General features: G+C 48.2%; 1 protein-coding gene across 1 annotated transcript; it reads right to left on the bottom strand.

Annotated features, from left to right (window-relative positions):
* Positions 1-1674: 1674 nt before the first annotated feature.
* LOC113249968 (olfactory receptor 4E1-like) lies at positions 1675-2631 on the bottom strand. The gene has a single exon (XM_048215298.1). The coding sequence runs from the start codon at positions 2629-2631 to the stop codon at positions 1675-1677; it is 957 nt and encodes a 318-aa protein (XP_048071255.1).
* Positions 2632-20364: the final 17733 nt, after the last annotated feature.

Genomic DNA, 20364 nt, shown 5'->3' with positions numbered 1-20364 from the left:
TAAGATTTTATGTTCTCATCAGAAGTTGAAGAGTTTAGCATCCAATAACTGTTATTGTCAATATTTAATTTTGGGCCTGAAATTCCTGTGGTTTACTCTTCGTTTTCCTAATTACTGATGATGCTGAGAATCTTTTCATCTGCTTATTATCCTTTCCTATATCTTGTGTTGTGATGTGTCTGTTCAAAAATATTACTCATTTATTATGATTAGTTTTTTCTTCTTGTCACTATGTTGTAAGAGTAAACAAAGTATTCTTTGTATATTCTGGATACAAGACCTTTGTTGGATATATGTCTTGGTAATATTTTTTCTCATGCTGTGGCTTGCAGTTTTATTTTCTGTATGATATATTTTGAAGAGCAGAAGTTTATATTTGGATTAAGTCTTACTTATCATTCTTTTACTTTTAAGATTGATGCTTTTTGTGTCCTAAGAAATCTTCACGTCCCCCGAAGTCTCGAAGATTTTCTCCTAGTTTCTTTTAGAAATTTTACAGTCGGCTTTAAATTTTAGGTTTGTGATCCATCTTAAGTTTCCTTTGATACATGGCGTGAGATGAGGGTTGAGATTAATTTTTCCCATCTACCTAGATGATCCAGTACCATTTAAAAAGACTTTCTTCCCCCTTGTTTTGTCTTGGCACCATTTTGAAAGTTGGTTGACCCTTGAGAGGACGCGAAAGTATTCTTTTGACCTCTTCACCGTCATCTCTCACCATTCTCTGCCTTAGGGTCTAAGCTGTAACCACACTACCCTTTCTGTGCTTGGACCAAGCCAGGGTCTTTCCCAACACCTGCCATTTCCTCTGCCTAGAATGTTCATCACCTGTCTTTTTTCATGCAGGCCTCCTCTTTATCTTTCCGATCTTAGCTTCTATGTCATTTGTCAAAGAGACCCTCTTAGCTTCCCCACTCTGAAGACAGTCTTTTCTGAAACTCTCTATCAACATTCAGTGTGTGTGTGTGTGTGTGTGTGTGTGTGTGTGTGTGTGTGTGTGTGTTATTGTAAGCCTAGTCCTTAGCACATAATAGGTGCTTGGTAAAAATCTGTCAAATGAATGAATAGTAAGATATCCCCATTTCATTGCTCTGATGACAGATTTTTCCTGGTCACTTGAGGATATCAGTACCTTCAGTGACTCAAAGTCTTCTTTCTACATGACTGAAGTCATAAGCAAACTCACTTGGTCTGAGTCACTGGTGTTTGCTGAGCCGTTTAGGCAAGCATCTGAGTGAATGATGTAGTCAAGTGCTGCCCAGCAATCTAAAGGTTCATTTCAACATTAGTTACCACCCTAAGACAAAAGCCCGGAAAGGCGACACGGTGTAGTGAGAATAGCATGATTTTGTGTTGATGCACTTGGCTTAATACCTGCTTCCAGCATTTCCTAGCTGGGTGACCTTGGGCATGCCGTTGGCTCTCTCTGAGCTTCCGTTCCATCATTGTAAACAAGCATAAAACCTACCTCTCAAGTGGCTGTGGGCATGGAGTAAATATAGAGTGCCTAGAACAATTTCCAGCATATGGAAGGTCCTGAAAATCAAAGCTACTGGTACGATTGTTAGATATTGGACCGAAGAGAATTTATAAGTCGTAAAGCCCGATAAATGTTAGGTGACTTATTCTTTGCAAGGCATTTCTTGGATGTGGAGCAACAGGCCTCTTAAGAGCCTAGACATTGTCATTTTTTCCTCTCCCCTCCAACCTCCCCATGAACTTGTTCAAGGCATTCTTCATGTCTTCATTCCTGAGAGTATAGATGATGGGGTTCCACAGAGGGGGCGCTGCGGTGAAGAACACAGACACCACCTTGTCCTCCAGGAGGCTGGTGGATGGACGGGAATAGATGAAGATGCAGTGTCCCAGGAAGAGTGTGATGACGGCGAGGTGTGCTGCACAGGTGGATAAGGCCTTCCGCCTGCCTTCGGAGATCTGCTGCCTCAGGCTCACCAGGATGCCCACATAGGACACCACGAGGACCACGAAACAGACCACCGAGATCAGCCCACTGTTGGAGACGATGAGGATTTCAATGATGTGGGTGTCTGTACAGGCCAGTTTGATCACCTGAGGCACATCCCAGAAGAAGCTGTCAATCTCATCAGGACCACAGTGGGGCAGTTTGATGGTGAGGGAGGTCAGCGATATGGAGTGGATGGTGCCTCCCATCCAGAGGGCCACAGCCAGCAGCACACATACTTTCCAGTTCATCACTGTCATGTACTGCAGGGGTTTGCATATGGCCACGTACCAATCGTAGGCCATGACAGTGAGAAGAAAGATCTCGGTGCAGGCAAAGAGGTGCAGGATAAACATCTGGGTGACACAGGCCTCAAAGGAGATGAGCTTCTCTTCTGACCATGTATCTTTGAGCATCTTGGGGACAGTGACCGTGGAGTGGCAGACATCAATAAAAGATAGGTTACTGTGGAAGAAATACATAGGGGTATGGAGCCGGCGGTCATAGATAATAGTTATGACAATGAGGATATTCCCAATTAGTGTGAGGACATAGAGTGTGAGAAACAGGACAAACACAGCCATCTGCACCTTCTGATTGACAGATAAGCCTCTAAGCCGAATGTATGTCACGGAAGTGGTTTGATTGAGTAGGTCCGCCTCTTCCATTCTCTTTATTGGACACTCTGCAAAGAATTAGGAAAAAAAATAACATTTACCATCTGTATCAATCATCTGGTCACTTAATTTCTTCTGTGTTTGCTTTTCCCTCCATCTGGAGCTTACGGTCCACTATCTTATTTTAAAAACCCCATTCAGCATCTTCAATCATGCTGCATACACAGTAGGCACCACACAGACGTTTTTGGGAAAATAGTGCAGAGAACCATGATTCACCAAGAGATATAAGGCGGCCTTGGAGAGCGGAGGGCTTATATTTACTCATAAATCTTTAGCAGAGAAGAAACCAGGCTTTTTCTACCCCAAGCCAGTAACATGTTCAAAGTTGTACACAGCCTGGCCTTGAGCATGGTTTTCTCTATTGCCTGCATTTTTCACTCGTCCAAAGGACTTCCACCCCTGTGGGCTCTGCTGTGACGCCCTGGGACTGTCATGGCGATGACCTGGTCTGCGGCCAGCAGAGGCTTTTCCCCAGTTGGCTGGACAACAGGCAGTGTGGTTGGGGTGTCTTAGAAAGGGCTGAGAGTTTTCCTCATTTCTTTCTTTTCTTTCTTTTTCTTTCTTCCCTTCTTCCTTCCTTCCTTCCTTCCTTCCTTCCTTCCTTCCTTCCTTCCTTCTTCCCTCTTCCCTCTTCCCTCTTCCCTCTCCCCTCCCTCCCTCCCTCCCTCTCTCCCTCTTCTCTCTTTGTTTGTTTGTTTCTTTTTTTTCATTTTATAGAAAGAGAAAATGAGGCACAGAGAGGTAATGCAATGGGCCTTAGTTCACAGAGAATTGCAGTAATAGCTGTGTCCGGAGCACAGGCCTCCTGAGTCCCGGCCCAGGCTCTCTGTGCCCCCACTCTGACCTGAATCACTTATGTGACGGTTGGCATAATTAGGGCGCTAAGTGGAATGCGTCTTGGTGAGTTGCCTCTTCCTCTGCTGGGTACACCCCACCAGCCTGGTTGGGCTCTGTGGGGAGTCTCTCTTCTCTCGCTTGTCTTCATGTCACGGCCTGGATGCACAGTCTTCCAGGGGTGCCCACCATGCATGCCGCTCTCTTGCTTCCTGGGGTCCACTCATCCTGTGCTATCTTCTTCCCATCACTGGTCACTACTGGAGCGTTCCCTCATTCATCAAGGGCAGGCTCTCTGCCAGACAAATGAATCAGCTCCACATTGCTTATGAAAAAGGACTAGAGAACTCTTTCTCTTCTGCTTCTAGTCATCTCTTCCTTCTCCAGCATTTCCTATTACTCATCATGCTGGTCTTCTGCAGACAGTGGCCCCTGTGATAGTCTATATCAATAGAGGGGAGATTAAGTTAGTGTCAAACTAGGAAACTAGCAAAGTAGAGCCATGGGAAAAGAAGGTATTTCTGAGCCAGGAGAAGTCTTTTAGTTAACATTTGAATTAAACTCATGGTGTCTAGAGCTTAGATTAATATTTATTGTAACATCTTAATGTAGTGATGGATTAACTTTACTCTTAAGCAGTTTTTCTTAGTGGGGGTGCCTGGGTGGCTCCGTTAGTTAAGCGTCTGCCTTTGGCTCAGGTCATGATCCCAGAGTCCCGGGATTGAGTCCAGCATCTGGTTCCCGGCTCAGCGGGGAGTCTGCTTCTCCCTCTGACCATCTCCCCTGTCCCCTCTCATGCTCTCTCTCACTCTGTCTCTCAAATAAAGAAATAAAATCTTAAAAAAGAGAAATATTTCTTAGTATTCACTTAAAGCTTCTGCTCTAGAAAGCTACTTTATTTCATTGTTTTCTAGATTTATTTATTTTTAGAGAAAGAGAGAGACAGTGTGTGTGTGTGTGTGTGTGTGTGTGTGTATGTATGTGTGTGAGTGAGGGGGGAGGGGCAGAGGGAAAAGGAGAGAGAGAATCTCAAGCCGACTCCACACCTAGCACAGAGCCCGCTAGGGGGCTTGATCCCACAGCCGTGTTTTCATACTTGAGCTGAAACCGAGAGTTAGATGCTCAACCAGCTTAGCCATTCAGGTGTCCCCAGAAAGCTATTTTAAAAGTTGAATGATTTACATCTGTTCCCTTTTTAATTTACTAATCAACCGAAAGGATGATTGCAAACTTGAAAACTAAAGAACTGAGCAAGAATAGAGCCAGGGGTTTATTTTAAATTAATCTGGAGAATTTCCCCCACACAGAGTGTGTGGATGGAGAACTAGGTCTGTAATGAAGACTTGTGTTCCATCATCATCACTTTTTTTTTTCTATTTCTTTGGAGCTGCAGGAAGAAATTCTTTGAGAAATGGAGATGTGCCCAACTGCAGTAGAAATTTGGTGTCAGTTTATGTTGAGGATATGGTGCACAAAAAGAAAATCGAATGTCTGTGGCATACGCTTCTGAAAAATGTAGGAAAATAATTAAGAACAAAACCAGAGTAAGACAGAGTGTCTGTAAAACTCACCCTGGGTTGTTTCCGGTGCTCCCGGCCCCTCCAAAGAGAACTGAATTGTCACGGTCTGGTAGTTTCAATGTCAAGTTTTGATAGTGAATTATTTTCCAGTGGAAAGAACTAATCAGACAGATTTAAAGTTGGGCACATCAGAACCCTGTTTACCTTGATTTTTCCATAAGCATGGCCAGAGCCCTCAAAGTTCTCCTGGGTCTTGTTCAGTTTTTGGTGATCAGTCACAGTAAATACATTTGGTGATACTTTACCAGAAGTGCTCCAGGGTTTTTGCAAAATTTTACACCTTAGCGCCTATATTATTATCATCGTTTTCAGTATGTAGAGCATATAACTCTGCCTTAAGATTTTCTAGAATTGGTTTCCAGTCAGCTGTAGATGTGGCATAAGAATGGTATATTTTTTTGCAGTTTTTCAGATGATATTGGTGGCAGAATGATTCAAAGTGTCTTTAAACCACTTTTATAGGCCATGCTAGCTTACCAGGAGATTTCTACACAAACTTGTCCTAATTATTCACAACCAGTGTGATGGAGGCATTGTTTCCTTGGCAGCACACTCTCTGGGTGTAAGTTTTATATGGCTAGTTTCAGACGGATTATTCTACCGATTACTGAAGGGAAATGTGTACAGAAAGAGGGCAGCTGGGGCTGGCAGCTGCAGGGTTGGCTGTTTTGTTTTGTTTTGTTTTGTTTTTTACCTGAATTATATAGGTTTTATGTCCTTGGGACCTTTTAAGCAATGTCGTCAGCTTACCCTAGTCACTAGTTAGAAAAAGTTAATTCTGTGGGGACTAAAGTTACAGACTTTGAAATTGTCACTAGGGGAATTTAAAGGGAAAGCAGGGCTTCCACATCTAAACCTTTAGGATGTGTTTAGACATGATTAAATGAACTACTAGTGTGTGCTAAATATTAGGTGAGGGGCTTTCATGGTTTCTCATGTAATCCACATACAAACAGAGAGATGAGGCATGGGCCATGGAGTTAAGATTTTAATCAGCTCTCTGCCAGAGAGGTCAAGGGTTTGGCCTTGAGGGTCAGGTTGTGTGAGTGCAAATTCTAGATGTGTAAGTTTGGGCAAGTTCCTTAACCTTTCTTGGCCTCAGCTCCTCATCCATAAAACATAAAGAACAATGGTCCTCTCTTTCTTAGAACTCTTGAAATCTTTGCAAAGCCTGTGGCACTTAGTGCATATGTTGCTTAAGTTAATGCAGTTACACAATATGCAATTCAAACAAACAAGAAAGCCACCACCCCGTAACAGCCAACTCTTTTGGCATCACTATTCATCGTTTTGTCTACAGTGAAAATCGAGATCCTCTTGCTCTAATGAACCTTGGCTTTCTCTGTTTAGATGTAAGAGCTTGGTAGTTTGAGTTGGAGAAAGAAGAATCCCAAGGGGAAGACTACAGATCATACTTGGGGTTTTTCTTTTCATTTTTACTTACTTAAGTAATCCCTACACTGGACATGGGGCTCGAACTCACCTCCCTGAGATCAAGAGCCACACACTGTTCCGACCGGGCTCGTCAGGTGCCCCTATAGTTTGAGTTTGAATTTAAGATTGAAGAGTTCTGTGGATTGGTTAGGATATATGAAATCAAAGGTGTGGAAGGAGGCCTTATAGCTGACTCTTCAGGAAACAGTGTGTAGAAGAGAAGATGGTAATGGGGGAATGCATCAGAAATTACCAAAAATTCTTACTCCTAAGAACTTGTGTCTTGGCCTCCTTTCCCCCAGTTTTCTTGTTGCGTTTGTTACCATTGATCAGAGGCCAGACTTGAAGGTATTGCAAAACTCAGAGCTTCTAGAACATAGAGATACTGCTACTTGATCCATGTGGGGCTTGCATTATATTGTGACGTTGGCAACTAGGGTATGCATAAGGAAGAAGGCTATACTGCCCGTACTCATTCTCAGGTAGTTTTGGAATTGAGATCTTTTATCCTAGGCATAGTACACCAAGGATAATATAGAAAATGATGTTCAGTTGATTATAGGGCAATTCCTATCACCACCATCACTGATAATATACAAGGGTGAGAAATTAATTTTTGGCCTAACCTACAGTGTCTATTTCTCACTTCTTCTGGGTAGCCCTCTCCCCTGGCCCACTACTTCCCTCTCTGACTGTATACTGAATGTCCCACTCAGGCTTTTTATCCCAGGAAGTCCCTCATGCTCCAAAAATTGTGTGTTCCCATTTCCTCTGCAGAATAAATGAGAATTGTGGACACTGGCATAGCACTTGCGAGCTTTAAAGCTCTTTCACACTCATTAACTTATTTGATCTTCACAATATCCCTGTGATATAATGGGGAGCTTTATAGAAAAATTAGACTTGGCATTAAGTGATTTTCAGAGTTTATATATCAGGGAAGCAGCTGAACCAGGTCTTCTGCTGCTGATTCTGATATTTACTCCATTACTTCACTTGGATGCTGTATTTCTGAGAGAAGCCACACTTAAAAGAGTTGCTTGTTGAATCGCCTAGAAATGTTTCATTGGTTTTGGGATAGGTAACTTCTTGGTATTTTTTTAAAAAAGATTATGTATTTATTTTTTGGAGAGAGCATGGTGGGGGAGGGAGATGGAGAGGGACCAGGAGACTCCCACTCTGGTCTCATCAGGGGGCCGGATCCGGGTACCCTGAGATCATGGCCTGAACGAAATCCGATGTTTAATTGACTGAACCACCCAGGTGCCCCACTTTTTGGTATTTTTGATCCTCCTGACTGACTCTTTCCTTCTTCCCATTCCATTCTGTCCACTCCAAAAGATCAAAGTGCCCTACTCCTCCCTTCTGAAAGGTCACTGACTCTCTGCTAAAAGCAGACAATAAGGGGTTTATAATCTAGGGTGTGTGCAATATCGCACTTATTGTAGAATGAGATAAAAAGATCCTATGTGGAATTTACAATACAGTGAATTAAGGTGACTTGTATTTTAGGAATTTGAGTTGAGATTTCTGTCCCCTATAACTGGAACCATCCTGACTGAGAAAACATTTGATCAGTTTTGACTCACTGGACAATGTTATTGTAAAGAATGCATTGGAGACAGTGAAGAATACTGTTACTGTGGGTTTCATTCTGATTGATAAGGAAGAATTTTTTAATGTCATGTGTGGTGGGCAGAATAATTCCCCCAAAGATGTTGCTTTTGGAATCTGGGGAATCTGTGAAAAGGGACTTTGCAGATGTGATTAGGTTATGGACCTTGAGGTGGGGAGATTCTCCTGGAATATCTGGGTGGGCTCAAAATAATGAGAAGGGTCTTCCTGAGTGAAAGAGGGAGGCTGGAGAAGCAGAGTTCAAGAAGGAGATGTGACCACAGAAGCAGAGGTAGGAATGATGAGATTGCCGGTTGGAGGTGGGGGAGAGAAGCCAAGGAATGTAGGGTACATTCATTCTAGAAGCTGGGAAACTCAAACAAACAGATTTTCTCCTAGAGTCTTCAGAAGGACTGTAACCCTATTGACATCTTAGTTTTAGCCTCATGCAACTGATTTAGACTTCTGATCTGCAGGACGGTAAGATAATACATTTGTGTTGCTTTAAGCCACTGAATTTGACGTAATTTGTTATAGCAGCAATCAGAAACTAACACATTATGGAAATTGTCAGAAACATAGAAGAGATTATGTATAGAAGGGAAGGAAAAATTCTCCCTCTACCCCATGGTATTCTGGCTGGACCAAGAATTAAATTTACATGAGACAGATTAAGAAAAAAAAATCAAAGTTTTATTACAGGTGCATGGCAAATTGAGACCAAAAGAAATAACCAAAGCAGGCAGTTTTATGCTTTTTAGACAAAGACAGTAAATCAGAGAGGAATTGGCAGGAATAGGAAACTTAACATTAGGAGCTTCGATTCGTAAGGAATTTGAACAGAATTTGGGCTAGTGTAGTAAATTAGTAAAAAGGAACAAGGTTGTTTATGCAGCTTTCTTGGCTCTTAATTTCCTATCTCTTGTGATAAGGATATTTCTTTGCCTCCTGGAACAGGAAGGATGTCTTTCACATGGTAGATTTATATCCTGCTTTCAACAGGAAAAGAGAAGGGTATGAATGTCCTTCTTACATAACCTGTCTCTTAAGTGACTTATTTTATTTTATTTGAAAGATTTTCTGTGTTGGTTTGAGAGAAAGAGTGTGTGTGGGGGAGGGCAGAAGGAGAGGGGAGAGAGAATCGCAAGTCTACTCTGTGCTGAGTGTGATGCCCAATGCTGGTCTTGATCCCAAGACGTGGATTTCATGATCTGAGTCCAGATCACGAGTCGGAGGCTTAAGCAACTGAGCTACCCAGGTGCCCTGGGAAAAGAACACTTTTGATATATTTCCAGGCAATGCAGGGAAGTGACTAAGGCAAGAGGAAAGACAAACATGGGGGACTCTGCATTTCCCTAACTTACTGCCTAAAGAGATTTAGTTTCCAGTCTACGGGTCAGGGATGAAGAATACAGGCGAAGCTCAGCCATTTCCATGAGTTGGAGACAGCAAGGTGGAAGTTTGGAGAAGTCAGTATGGCTGTGGTTTACAGTACAGAATACTGAGGAGAGCTGCACAGAGAAAGAGGACCTCAGAAAGCCATCTAGGATCACTTTTGAGTTTTCATAGAATTCCGCAGTAGGGCACGTGTGAGGAACGTAGGTGGCATGGGGAAAATAATAGCCCAGGGGAAGCAGAGAGGAAAATGTCACTAGCCTTCACACACAATCAGGAAAAGTCTGTGCTACCGGCAGCAGGCAGAGTGGAAAACCTCATAATTCGTGGGACGTTGCAAAGAGAGCTCAGAATACCAACAGAATAGTAGCAAAATACATTGAAGACTACTGTGATACCACCTAACAAACCTTTGGAAAGCTAGTCTGGAAGGATAAAATAGTTTTCCAGGAACCTCCCCATCAGAACAATCCTCAAGAGTATGTGTAGAAATAGAAGCCATAGTTAATATCTAACAATTAAAATTCACGATACCTGCCTTCCAACAAAAGATTACCAGGATGCAAAGCAGGAGAAAAGTTCACCTTGTACTGAGGAGAAAGATTAAACAATAGAAACCTACCCAGAAATGAAAAAGAAGATGGAAGTATTGCACATGGACATTCAAACCACTGTTAGAAAGAGGTTTTATATACGTAAGAATGTACACAAAGGAGGAAGTGAAACAGAGATATAGAAAATATGAAAACAAGGAAAACCCAACTTCTGGAGCTGAACAGTAGCACGTCTAAGATGAAAAATGTAGTAGATGGCCTTTCTCTCACGTTAAACACTAAATAGCAAAAAGAGAGAGAGAGACAGAGAGAGAGAGAGAGAACGTGAATGTATGATCATTGCAGTTGTCCAGAATAAAGCAGAGAAAAGGAAGGGTGCAAACCACGCCCTGCACACAAACACTAGAGTATGTGTGAGCTTTGTCGCAATTTCACGTGGCCTGGTAGATAAGAAATTGGCTGAGGTACAGAAAAAAACTGTTTGAAGAAGTAATGTCTGATTATTATCTGAATTGTATGAACCCTCTACACCCAGAGATTCAAGAATTCAGGAATCCAGCCAACAAAACCCCCAAACATAAAGATCATGAAAAAAACCCTCCTTATCAACCTACATCCCAATAAAATTGCTTCAGACCAATGATAAAGAAAAAATCTAAAAAGCAGATGGAGATGAGTCCATTGCATTACCTGTCACGTCCCTAATTCTGTAGATGGTCTCTGTTTCTTTCTGGTCTGTGGTACTCTTGGAGTGTCTCTTCACTTATAGGATCCCCCTTCCTATTTCTTGCAGGGTGGTTTAGCGGCCAAACCCTTTGAGTTCCTTTCTGTCCTGGAAGCTCTTTATCTCTGCTCCTATTCGGAATGCCTCCTTGCTGGGTAAAGTATTCTTGGCTGCATGTTTTTCTCATTTAGTACCCTGACTCGATCACGCCAGCCCTTTCTGGTGTGCCAGGTCTCTGTGGATAGGTATGTGGCTAGAAGACCCTCTTGTCTCAAGCTGCTTTCAGGATTTTCTCTTTCTGTCTGAAATTGCAAACGTCACTGTATGTGTTAGGGTGTTCCTCTATTCCTGTGGATTTGGGGAAGAGTCCTCTCTACCTCTTGGACTTGAATGCCCGTTTCCCTCCCAGACTGGGGAAGTTCTCAGCTACGATCTACACAGATAGATCTTCTGTCCCTCTGTGTCTTCTCCCTCGGGGCCAGAAGTAATTCCAATATTGTTTCCTTTTGTGGCATCACTGATTTTTCGATTCCTCCACCCATGGTCCATTCGTTGGCTTTCTCTCTTTTCCTCAGATTTCTTCCTTTCTGTCAGCTTGTCTTTGGTGTCACTGACTCTGTCTTCTGCCTCATTGACCCTGGCCGTTAGAGCATCCACATCCAATGTAGACTGCATCTCAGTTAGAGCCTTTGGAATTTGGGCCTGATTCGATTTCATTTCTGCACTATGAGAGTCTCTCGTGTCATTTAGACTTTTTTCAAGCCCAGCTAGCAACTTTGTAATTGTCATCCTGAGTTCCAGCTCTGACATCTTACTTAAAACCGTATGCATTAGATCAGTGGCAGAGAGTGTTACCTCTGGCTCTTTCTTTTGCTGTGAATCCCTCCCTCTAGTCACTTTTCCCAGAGAAGAATGGATGGGGGAGAGAGAGATTAGGATCTCACAGGGTGGACAAAACAGGGTGAGCCACTTGGTCCCGAGTGTCTGTTGGTCCGTGTGTTGGAAGTCACTAAATCCCAAAATGGTAAAGAAAGCCAAACTCATATATACACCAAAATCAAATTGAATATAGCGACAGGAATCCAAAAATGAAGAATATATGTATAAAATGTCAATGTAAAAAATGAAAGTTAAGAAAAGATTGAAAAATGAAGAGTTGCTAAAATAAAAAAAAAGTAGTTGGAAAGGGAAAAAAGAAAGAAAAAATGAAATGGAAAATTTTGAATGGAGAGAGAAATGAATCATGAGAAAAAGCCTCGAGCTCTAGGTGCTATTTTCCCCTAGCGCTGGAGTTTGGCCATCCTCTTTGGTCTGTAAACTTGCTGTTCACTTGTTCTTTCACCTCGTTTTCGGGGGGCAGGGGCCTAGTGCCCTGTTTCTCAGGTGTTTTTGCCTGGACGGGGATGCACTGCCCCTTGCCAGGGGGCCCGGTGGGGCTCAGGGTCAGCCGGTTGCTCTGTGTGCCTTGCGTTCCCAGAGGGCTTTCCCCGCCTCTTGAGAGGGTGAGAATAAAAACGGCCACCCGCATCTGTAGGCGCGGAGGTGTGATGCTGTTGTGCGCCAAGTTCTGTAGACTTCTGCGGTGCTCCCCACACCAAAGCTCCTGGGGGAAGGCGGAGGGTCACAGCATTCCTGTCCTTTGCAGGGCTCCCAGATGGAGAGCTTCTGATCAAGTAGTGGACTCCCCGTCAAGTGACTTCGTGTGAGGAGAGGGATCTCTCCCTTCTCCTCACTTGGGTCTCGAGCAGGAAGCGTAGGCACTGCTCTCACAGCAACTGAACTGGAGGGTTATCAGGAATTGGGGCTGGCAGGGGCAGGGGGTCACTGCTGGAGGAGCCTGAGGGGTGTGGAGGGGCTATGCTCAGTGCCAAAGCCGCCGGTTGAGGCTCTGTCCATCCTGCAGCTTCCATGAGCACCCAGTGTGCTTTGGAAATGAGGAGGTTGTAGAATATAGGTGAGGTTCAGTGGGGTGGAACCCGGAGCCGACGACCAGGAGAGAATTCTTGAGACGTCTTTGGTGCAAAATTGGTGGTTTATGACAGGACCCGTGGCAGAAAGAGCTGCTGCCCCGGCTTGTGAGGGGTGGCTGATGATAAGACTATGGGGTTGGGGAAGGTAAGGAAAAAGGGAGGTTGAGATAATACTTGCATATGTTAAAGAAGACTCCCAAGGTACAGAGGCCTTGCCATTGTCTAGGGAAGGTGGTTTTGCCCTCTAGCAAGGCATGAACATTAAGACAGTTGAGAACTTCCTGGAGGCTGCAGATTAGAAGGACATTTCATTGTATCTACTTCCCCTTCAGGAAGCTAAGTAATTGATAGAAAGGCTTGGTTCTTGGAAAGTGCTAAGACATTGGGAAACTGAGGGAGACTTAAGTCTTGCAGGATTGTGGTGTCTGTAGGTGAACTATTTCTTTGCCCTTTAGGGCAGCCGGGAGTGCCTGAGGAATGTCACGTCCACCCCATGGTGGGGGGTGGGTGTGGGGTGTCAGTTCCGGCTTTGTCCTCCTCAGCTAGCCTTCTCTTGCCTCCTCAGTAAAGGTCCCTCCTGTTCACAGAGGTTCAAGCAGTTCTCGCTGTTGCCACCTAGTGGACATATGGATGAACACATTCAGGTCATGTCTGTGACTCACTGAGCTGAGCTGCCATGAGAGGTTGGTTCCTTCCTGGAGGACAGGGCCCAAAAAGGATGGACCCGGAGCAAGCAGACAAGTGTGGCCCAGCCGACGCCCCTCTGCTGGCCTGGAAGCAGGACCCGGTTGCTCTACTTAGAAGCTGAGTTCTAGAGCAAGAGGGGCTGGAGTGGCTGGGGTGTGTCCCGGGACGGGGTCTGGATGAGGGGTGTTCCAGGACGGGGGTGGGGGGGTGGGGGGGCAGGGCTGCTTGTGGAGGGAGGATCCATGAGGGCGGTATGGACAGGCTCTTCCCTGCTCCACGGGTCCCGCCCAGGTAGCCTGATGGCCTCACTGCTGGCTTGTCTTCCTCATGATTTCAGGGTTCATCTCTAGTCTCCGGGGACCCTCCTTTCCCGAACAAGGCTCCACGGAAAGAAAGAGAGTATAGCTAGAGGACCCTACAGCCAATACTCCAACAAGGGGACTAGCGTGTGTTCCAGAAATTGTGCTTTTAGGAAACAGCCCTAAAGCAAAAGAGATTTACGGCACATTGTACTCTTCACTTTAAGGAGGAGACTCAAAGAATTGGAGAGGTCTCAGTTGTTGGGCAGGTGGTGCTGCTGAGTAAATGATGTGTAGCCCCTGAAAATGCAGAAGGGGACAGGAGAGGAGTAGCAGTGCCTGTCCACTGTGGAGACCTCAGGCCGAACAAGAGCCCAGCTGTGGAACCCTCCCTGCCCCACCCTGTCCCCCACACAGGCAAACCCCCTCCCCCGCTCTCACTCACCCATACACTCCGAGGGAAAGGACTGGAAGAGGGACGCCATGTGTTATGGGCTATCGTGGTAGAAGGTAGAAGGAATGTGTCTTCCTTTCTTCATATTTACATCACTCTTTTGCTACCAAAACGTAATCTGGCTGAAACCTTAGAGAACTTTTAAATTACCTGATACGTTTGTAATAAGGAGGAAGATTTAATATGCAGTCTTAATATTTTTATAATATGCACATTAGAATCATTGAAACCTGGCCTATCCAGGAAAATGAAAGATTTTGAAGGTGTCTCCTGGACCCAGATATTTCTGGCTCCTGGGTCACACTTACAAAAGGGAAGCCTATCCCAGATCATGAAAACATTTCATTTTGGGGCTTCACATGTGCAGTATTGTGTCAGGAATATTCCTTTGTAGTAAAATGGGTTTTTTTTGTTTCTGTTTATGTTTTTGTGTGTTTGTTTGTTAAGAGAAAACAACCTGAAAAAAAATGAATCACTCATAGGTTACGTAGCTAGATATAAAAAGGCCACACTGCCTGATCCCACACACATGAAAACCCAGAAGTAACTCACAGAGGCGGAGAGGAGAGGGGAGCCGTGGCTGCAGGGACTGGGCTGAGGGAATGAGCAGTATCTGACGAGTGGCACGGGAGTCTCTGGGAGGGAAATATTGTAGAAGGAGGAGGTTGTGAAACACTGTGTACCTAATGACACCTGGATGTACAATTTAAAAGGATCAGAGTAAAATTCCACAAAAACTCAATTTATCCTTTATTTATAGACAAGAATATATTAAGCTATGAAATAGGTGCATGAACAATGCAAAAATTAGAAAGTATGGAATGACAGGGGAGGGGAAGCCATCCTTTGGGGATTCAGCGAGCAGGAACTGCTGCTCCGGGGCCGAGGCCGGATGCTCCACTGAGATAGGTGGTTGATGGCGCCCTTCAGCAACCCCGGTAACTGGTGCTGTAGCCTGCTTGGACTCCGGGGCTGCCAAAGGTGCAGGTGGCTCTTGTAGCTGCTGACAGGGAGTCAGAGCTCTGTGTATATCCTCCGCTGGCTCTGACAGGCAAGTGACATCAGGGGCCCTTCAGGGACCTCCATAGCTAGTGCTGCAGCGTGCGCAGGCACCGGGGCAGCCAAAGGTGCAGGTGGGTCTTCAAGTTCCTGACAGGGAGTCAGAGCGCTGAGTATATCCTGCCGTGGCTCTGAAATGGGAGGTGTCATCACGGGCTCTTCAGGGACCTCCATGGCTGGTGCCGCAGCCTGCTCGGGCTCCGGTGCTGCCAAGGGCGGTGGTTGCTCTTGGAGCTCCTGACAGGGACTCAGAGCAGTGATTATGCCCTGCCCAGCACCGACAGGGCAGGTGGCATCAGGGTCCCCTCAGGGACCTCCATAGCTAGTGCTGGAGCCTGCTCGGGCTCCAGGCTTTCCAAAGGTGCAGGTGACTCTTCTAGCTCCTGACAGAGAGTCAGAGCTGTGAGTATATCCTGCTGTGCCTCTGAAGTGGCAGGTGTCATCACGGGCTCTTCAGGGACATCCATGGCTGGTGCCGTAGCCTGCTCAGGATCCCGCGCTGTCAAAGGTGCAGGTGACTCTTCTAGCATCTGACAGTGAGAGCTGTGAGTATATCCTCCGCTGGCTCTGACATGTCACGTGGCCTAAGGGGCTCTTCAGGGACCTCCATAGCTAGGACTGCAGCCTGCTCGGGCTCTGGGGCTGTCAAGGGTGCAAGTGGCTCTTGGAGCTTCTGACAGGGAGTCAGAGCTGTGAGTATATCCTGCGCCAGCTCCGAAAGGGCAGGTGGCATCAGGGGCCCTTCAGGGTCCTTCATAGCTGGAGCTGGAGCCTGCTCGGGCTCTGGGGCTGCCATAGATGCCAGTGGATCTTCCAGCTCATGACCGTTCGTCAGAGTTGTGAGTGTATCCTCCGCTTCCTCTGACATGGCAAGTGGCATCAGGGGCCCTTCAGGGACCTCCAGAGCTAGTGCTGCAGCGTGCGCAGGTGCTAGGGCTGCAAAAAGTGCAGGTGGGTCTTCAAGCTCCTGACAGGGAGTCCGAGCTGTGAGTATATCCTGCCGTGGCTCTGACATGGGAGGTGTCAACACGGGCTCTTCAGGGACCTCCATGGCTTGTGCCGGAGCCTGCTCAGGCTCCTGCGCTGTCAAAGGTGCAGGTGACCTTTCTAGCACCTGACAGAGAGTCAGAGCTGTGAGTGTATACTCCGCTTGCTCTGAAATGTCACATGGCCTAAGGGGCTCTTCAGGGACCTCCATAGCTGGAGCTGGAGCCTGCTCGGGCTCTGGGGCTGCCATAGATGCCGGTGGCTCTTACAGCTCATGACCGTTCATCAGAGCTGTGAGTGTATCCTCCGCTTCCTCTGGCATGGCAAGTGGCATCAGGGGCCCTTCAGGGACCTCCAGAGCTAGTGCTGCAGCGTGCTCGGGCGCTGGGGCTGCGAAAAGTGCAGGTGGGTCCTCAAGCACCTGACAGGGAGTCAGAGCTGTGAGTATATCCTCTATTGGCTGTGACATGGGCCGCGGCCTAAGGGGTTCTTCAGGGACCTCCGTAGCTGGTGCGGCAGCCTTCTCGGGCTCCAGCGCTGCCAAGGGCGGTGGTTGCTCTTGGAGCTCCTGACAGGGAGTCAGAGCAGTGAGTATGCCCTGTGCCTGCACCGACAGGGCAGGTGGCATCAGGGTCCCCTCAGTGACCTCCATAGCTAGTGCTGGAGCCTACACGGACTCCAGGATTTGCAAAGGTGCAGGTGACTCTTCTAGCTCCCCACAGAGAGTCAGAGTTGTGAGTATATCCTGCCATGGCTCTGAAATGGCAGGTGTCATCATGGGCTCTTCAGGGACCTCCATGGCTGGGTCCGTATCCTGCTCTGGATCCCGCGCTTTCCAAGGTGGAGGTGACTCTTCTAGCACCTGACAGGGAGTCAGAGCTGTGAGTATATCCTCTGTTGGCTGTGACATGGGACGTGGCCTAAGGAGCTCTTCAGGGACCTCCGTAGCTGGTGCTGCAGGCTGCTCGGGCTCCGGTGCTGCCAAGCCCGGAGGTGGCTCTTGGAGCTCCTGACAGGGAGTCAGAGCAGTGAGCATGTCCTTCGCCAGGTCCGACAGGGCAGGTCGCATCACAGTCCCCTCAGGGACCTCCATAGCTAGTGCTGGAGCCTGCTCGGGCTGCAGGCTTTCCAAAGGTGCAGGTGACTCTTCTAGCTCCCAACAGAGAGTTAGAGCTGTGAGGATATCCTGCCGTGCCTCTGAAGTGGCAGTTATCATCACGGGCTCTTCAGGGACCTCCATGGCTGGTGCCAGAGCCTGCTCAGACTCCCACGCTGTCAAAAGTGCAGGTGACCTTTCTAGCTCCTGACAGAGAGTCAGAGTTGTGAGTATATCCACTGCTGTCTCTGACATGTCACGTGGCCTAAGGGGCTCTTCAGGGACCTCCATAGCTAGGACTGCAGCCTGCTCAGGCTCCGGGGCTGTCAAGGGCGCAAGTGGCTCTTGGAGCTTCTGACAGGGAGTCAGAGCTGTGAGTATATCCTGCGCCAGCTCCGACAGGGCAGGTGGCATCAGGGGCCCTTTATGGACCTCCATAGCTGGAGTTGGAGCCTGCTGGGGCTCTGGGGCTGCCATAGATGCTGGTGGCTCTTGCAGCTCTTGACCGTTCATCAGAGCTGTGAGTGTATCCTCCGCTGCCTGTGACATGGCATGTGGCATCAGTGGCCCTTCAGGGACCTCCATAGCCAGTGCTGGAGCCTGCTCAGGCTCCAGGCTTTCCAAAGGTGCAGTTGACTCATATAGCTCCCGACAGGGAGTCAGAGCTGTGAGTATATCCTGCCGTGGCTCTGACATGGGAGGTGTCATCACGGGCTCTTCAGGGACCTCCATGGCTGGTGCTGGGGCCTGCTGAGGCTCCTGGCTTTCCGAGGGCGCAGGTGACTCTTGCACGTCCTCACGGTGGATCAGAGCCCTGACCACCAGCTGCACTGGGCCTGACACGGCAGGTGACGTCCGTGCTCTTTTGAGTTGCTGAGCTCCAGCAGCAGTGATGGGATTTTCCAGCTCAGGCTCTGAAGCTGCAGCAGGCACCACTGTGGGAGCTGGGACTAGCTTTCTGCACAGTTCCGGATCTCGCTCTGGGGCTGCTGCTGTCGCTCCAAGAAGAGAAAGTATGGTCATCGTGATTGTCTTTCCATGTCCCTTCCAAATGAAGGCAACTTTGCCCACCACTCAATATTGTCTAAGAACCCATCCTTGGGTGGTCTCCCCAAACTGTAGCCCATGGGGACAGTGATCTGAGACCACTCCTTGCTCCCAGCCACACTACAGTCTGTGGAGGCTTGCTCTGTGTTGTCCACTCTCTCCCCTCCACAGGCCTCCATCAGTCACCCCCAGTCCTCCTCACCCCCACCGTCCGGCTCAGCGGGCTTGAGGTGTCGCAGCTGAGAGAGGAGGAGCCAGGTACGTTGCTCCAGGTCTGAGCCTGGCACGAGGAGCTCTACGTATGCCAGTAGTGTCTTTAGGCAGGGAAATTCTGGGGGCTGGAAGAAATCTTCAGGGTAGCGGCCCAGCCAGGTGCCCAGGATGGAGGAGATGGCCCTGGGGACAGACAGGTGGGCAGAGGAGTCAGAGGACAGGGCAACTCCCACACGGATGCCCCAGGGAACCCCTGTGGGAACCTGGGCCCCTGGGTCCCTGGCTCCTGGCTGTCAGAGCCCATTCCTACTCCATGTCCACCTGTGATGTGGCAGAGCTGCCTGAGGCAGGCCTGGTCACTGAGGAGGGGCTGGCCCAAAGCCTCTATGAGGGGGAGCCCTTGACCCCTGGTGTGACCATTTCTGTCCTCCAAGCGGAACCTGGACCCCCTGCTCAGTCTCCCTGCCCACTTGCCGCGTGACTTCCACTGCATGTGGGCAGGGAGAGTTGGCGTGTCTGGCATGGTCATTGCCCTCAGTGCACACTAGTGTTCTGTGACTATCCAACCAAGGAGGGAACTAAGGGACTCTGTCCCATCCCTGACCATCCCAGGACCCTCCCGATACCTCCCACTTCCCCTCCCGTGCCTACGTGGTGCCTCGTTCAGTAGGTTCCAGGAGAGGGTGTCCTTCCATGGACACTAATCTCCCACTGGGTGGGGGACGTCTAGTCCCCGAGCCCTCCCTGGGCCTCTGAGTACCTGCTGAGTACCCAGTGTCGACGTTCCACCCGATGTGTGGAAGCCATGCCCTTTGTTCTGGGTCCCAGGATTGGGGTAGAGACAGGGCTGGGAGTCGGCGGGGATGGGGAATGACTCTGTTAGGGGCTGAGGCTGTCCCTCAGCCCCCTCTGCTCTCCTACAGTGCCCACACCCCACCCAGGGCTCTCCAGGACCCCTTTCCTCTCCTGCAGAAGCAGCTCTCAGACCTGGACCCTCTCACAGGAATTGCAGATGTGTGGGATGAGGGTCCAGCAGCCCCCAGATCGCAGACCCCTCGCTGCCCTCTCGAAGAAGGAAGGGCCCTGTGCATTAGCCAAAGCTCACTCACATTCCCTGCTGCTCCTGGGCTCCGCCGATCTCGTCCCAGGAGGAGAGGACGCATCTGTAGCTAGAGGAGGCCGGAGGGGTGGTGGGGGGATTGCATGAAATGCCCTGTGAACCCTCCCTCTCATCATATCTTGTGTCACTATCTGACTGCCGACTAGAATGGAGCCCTGGGGTGCTCCTGGGTGCTGTCTGCTGTGTGCGTGGGATCACAGTCAGCACCCAGGGAAGCGTCTGCAGGTCTGCACCTAGAAGGGCATCCTTTATGCTCCCTGAATGAAAGGGCCCCCACCAGCCCCATCCCAGAGAGCTGAGTGGGCCTGGGGTCCCCTGCTCATCCCTGGGCATCCCTGCTCTGGTCTCACCCAGGACACAGACCCTAGATGAAGTGTCAGATGTCCTTTTCCAATGGGAAAAGAGCCCAGCTCAAGACCGTGGTGATGGTGAAGGGTGAGGCCGAAGCTTCTTCATGGGGAGTGAGATGATGGTACATGAGTATGACCACAGCCCCTGTAGTGGACCTTTCCACAGGGCCAGGCACCCAGGTGTCCTTACCCTACAGGACCCCACTGAGTCCCTATAATAACTCTGTCCCAGTCAGAGGAGCCAACCGAGGCTCCAGGAAGTTGGGTGGCATTCCCCAGCCTCCCAAGCAGGAAGTGGGCAAAT

This window comes from Ursus arctos, unplaced genomic scaffold (assembly GCF_023065955.2).
Source record: "Ursus arctos isolate Adak ecotype North America unplaced genomic scaffold, UrsArc2.0 scaffold_32, whole genome shotgun sequence".
NCBI lineage: Eukaryota > Metazoa > Chordata > Mammalia > Carnivora > Ursidae > Ursus > Ursus arctos.
The sequence above is the reverse complement of the archived record's forward strand: the minus strand, read 5'-3'. Positions and strand labels throughout refer to the sequence as shown.

Coding starts and splice junctions, on each gene's coding strand:
- LOC113249968 (XM_048215298.1), bottom strand. CDS start 2,631: ATGGAAGAGGCGGACCTACTCAATCAAACCACTTCCGTGACATACATT.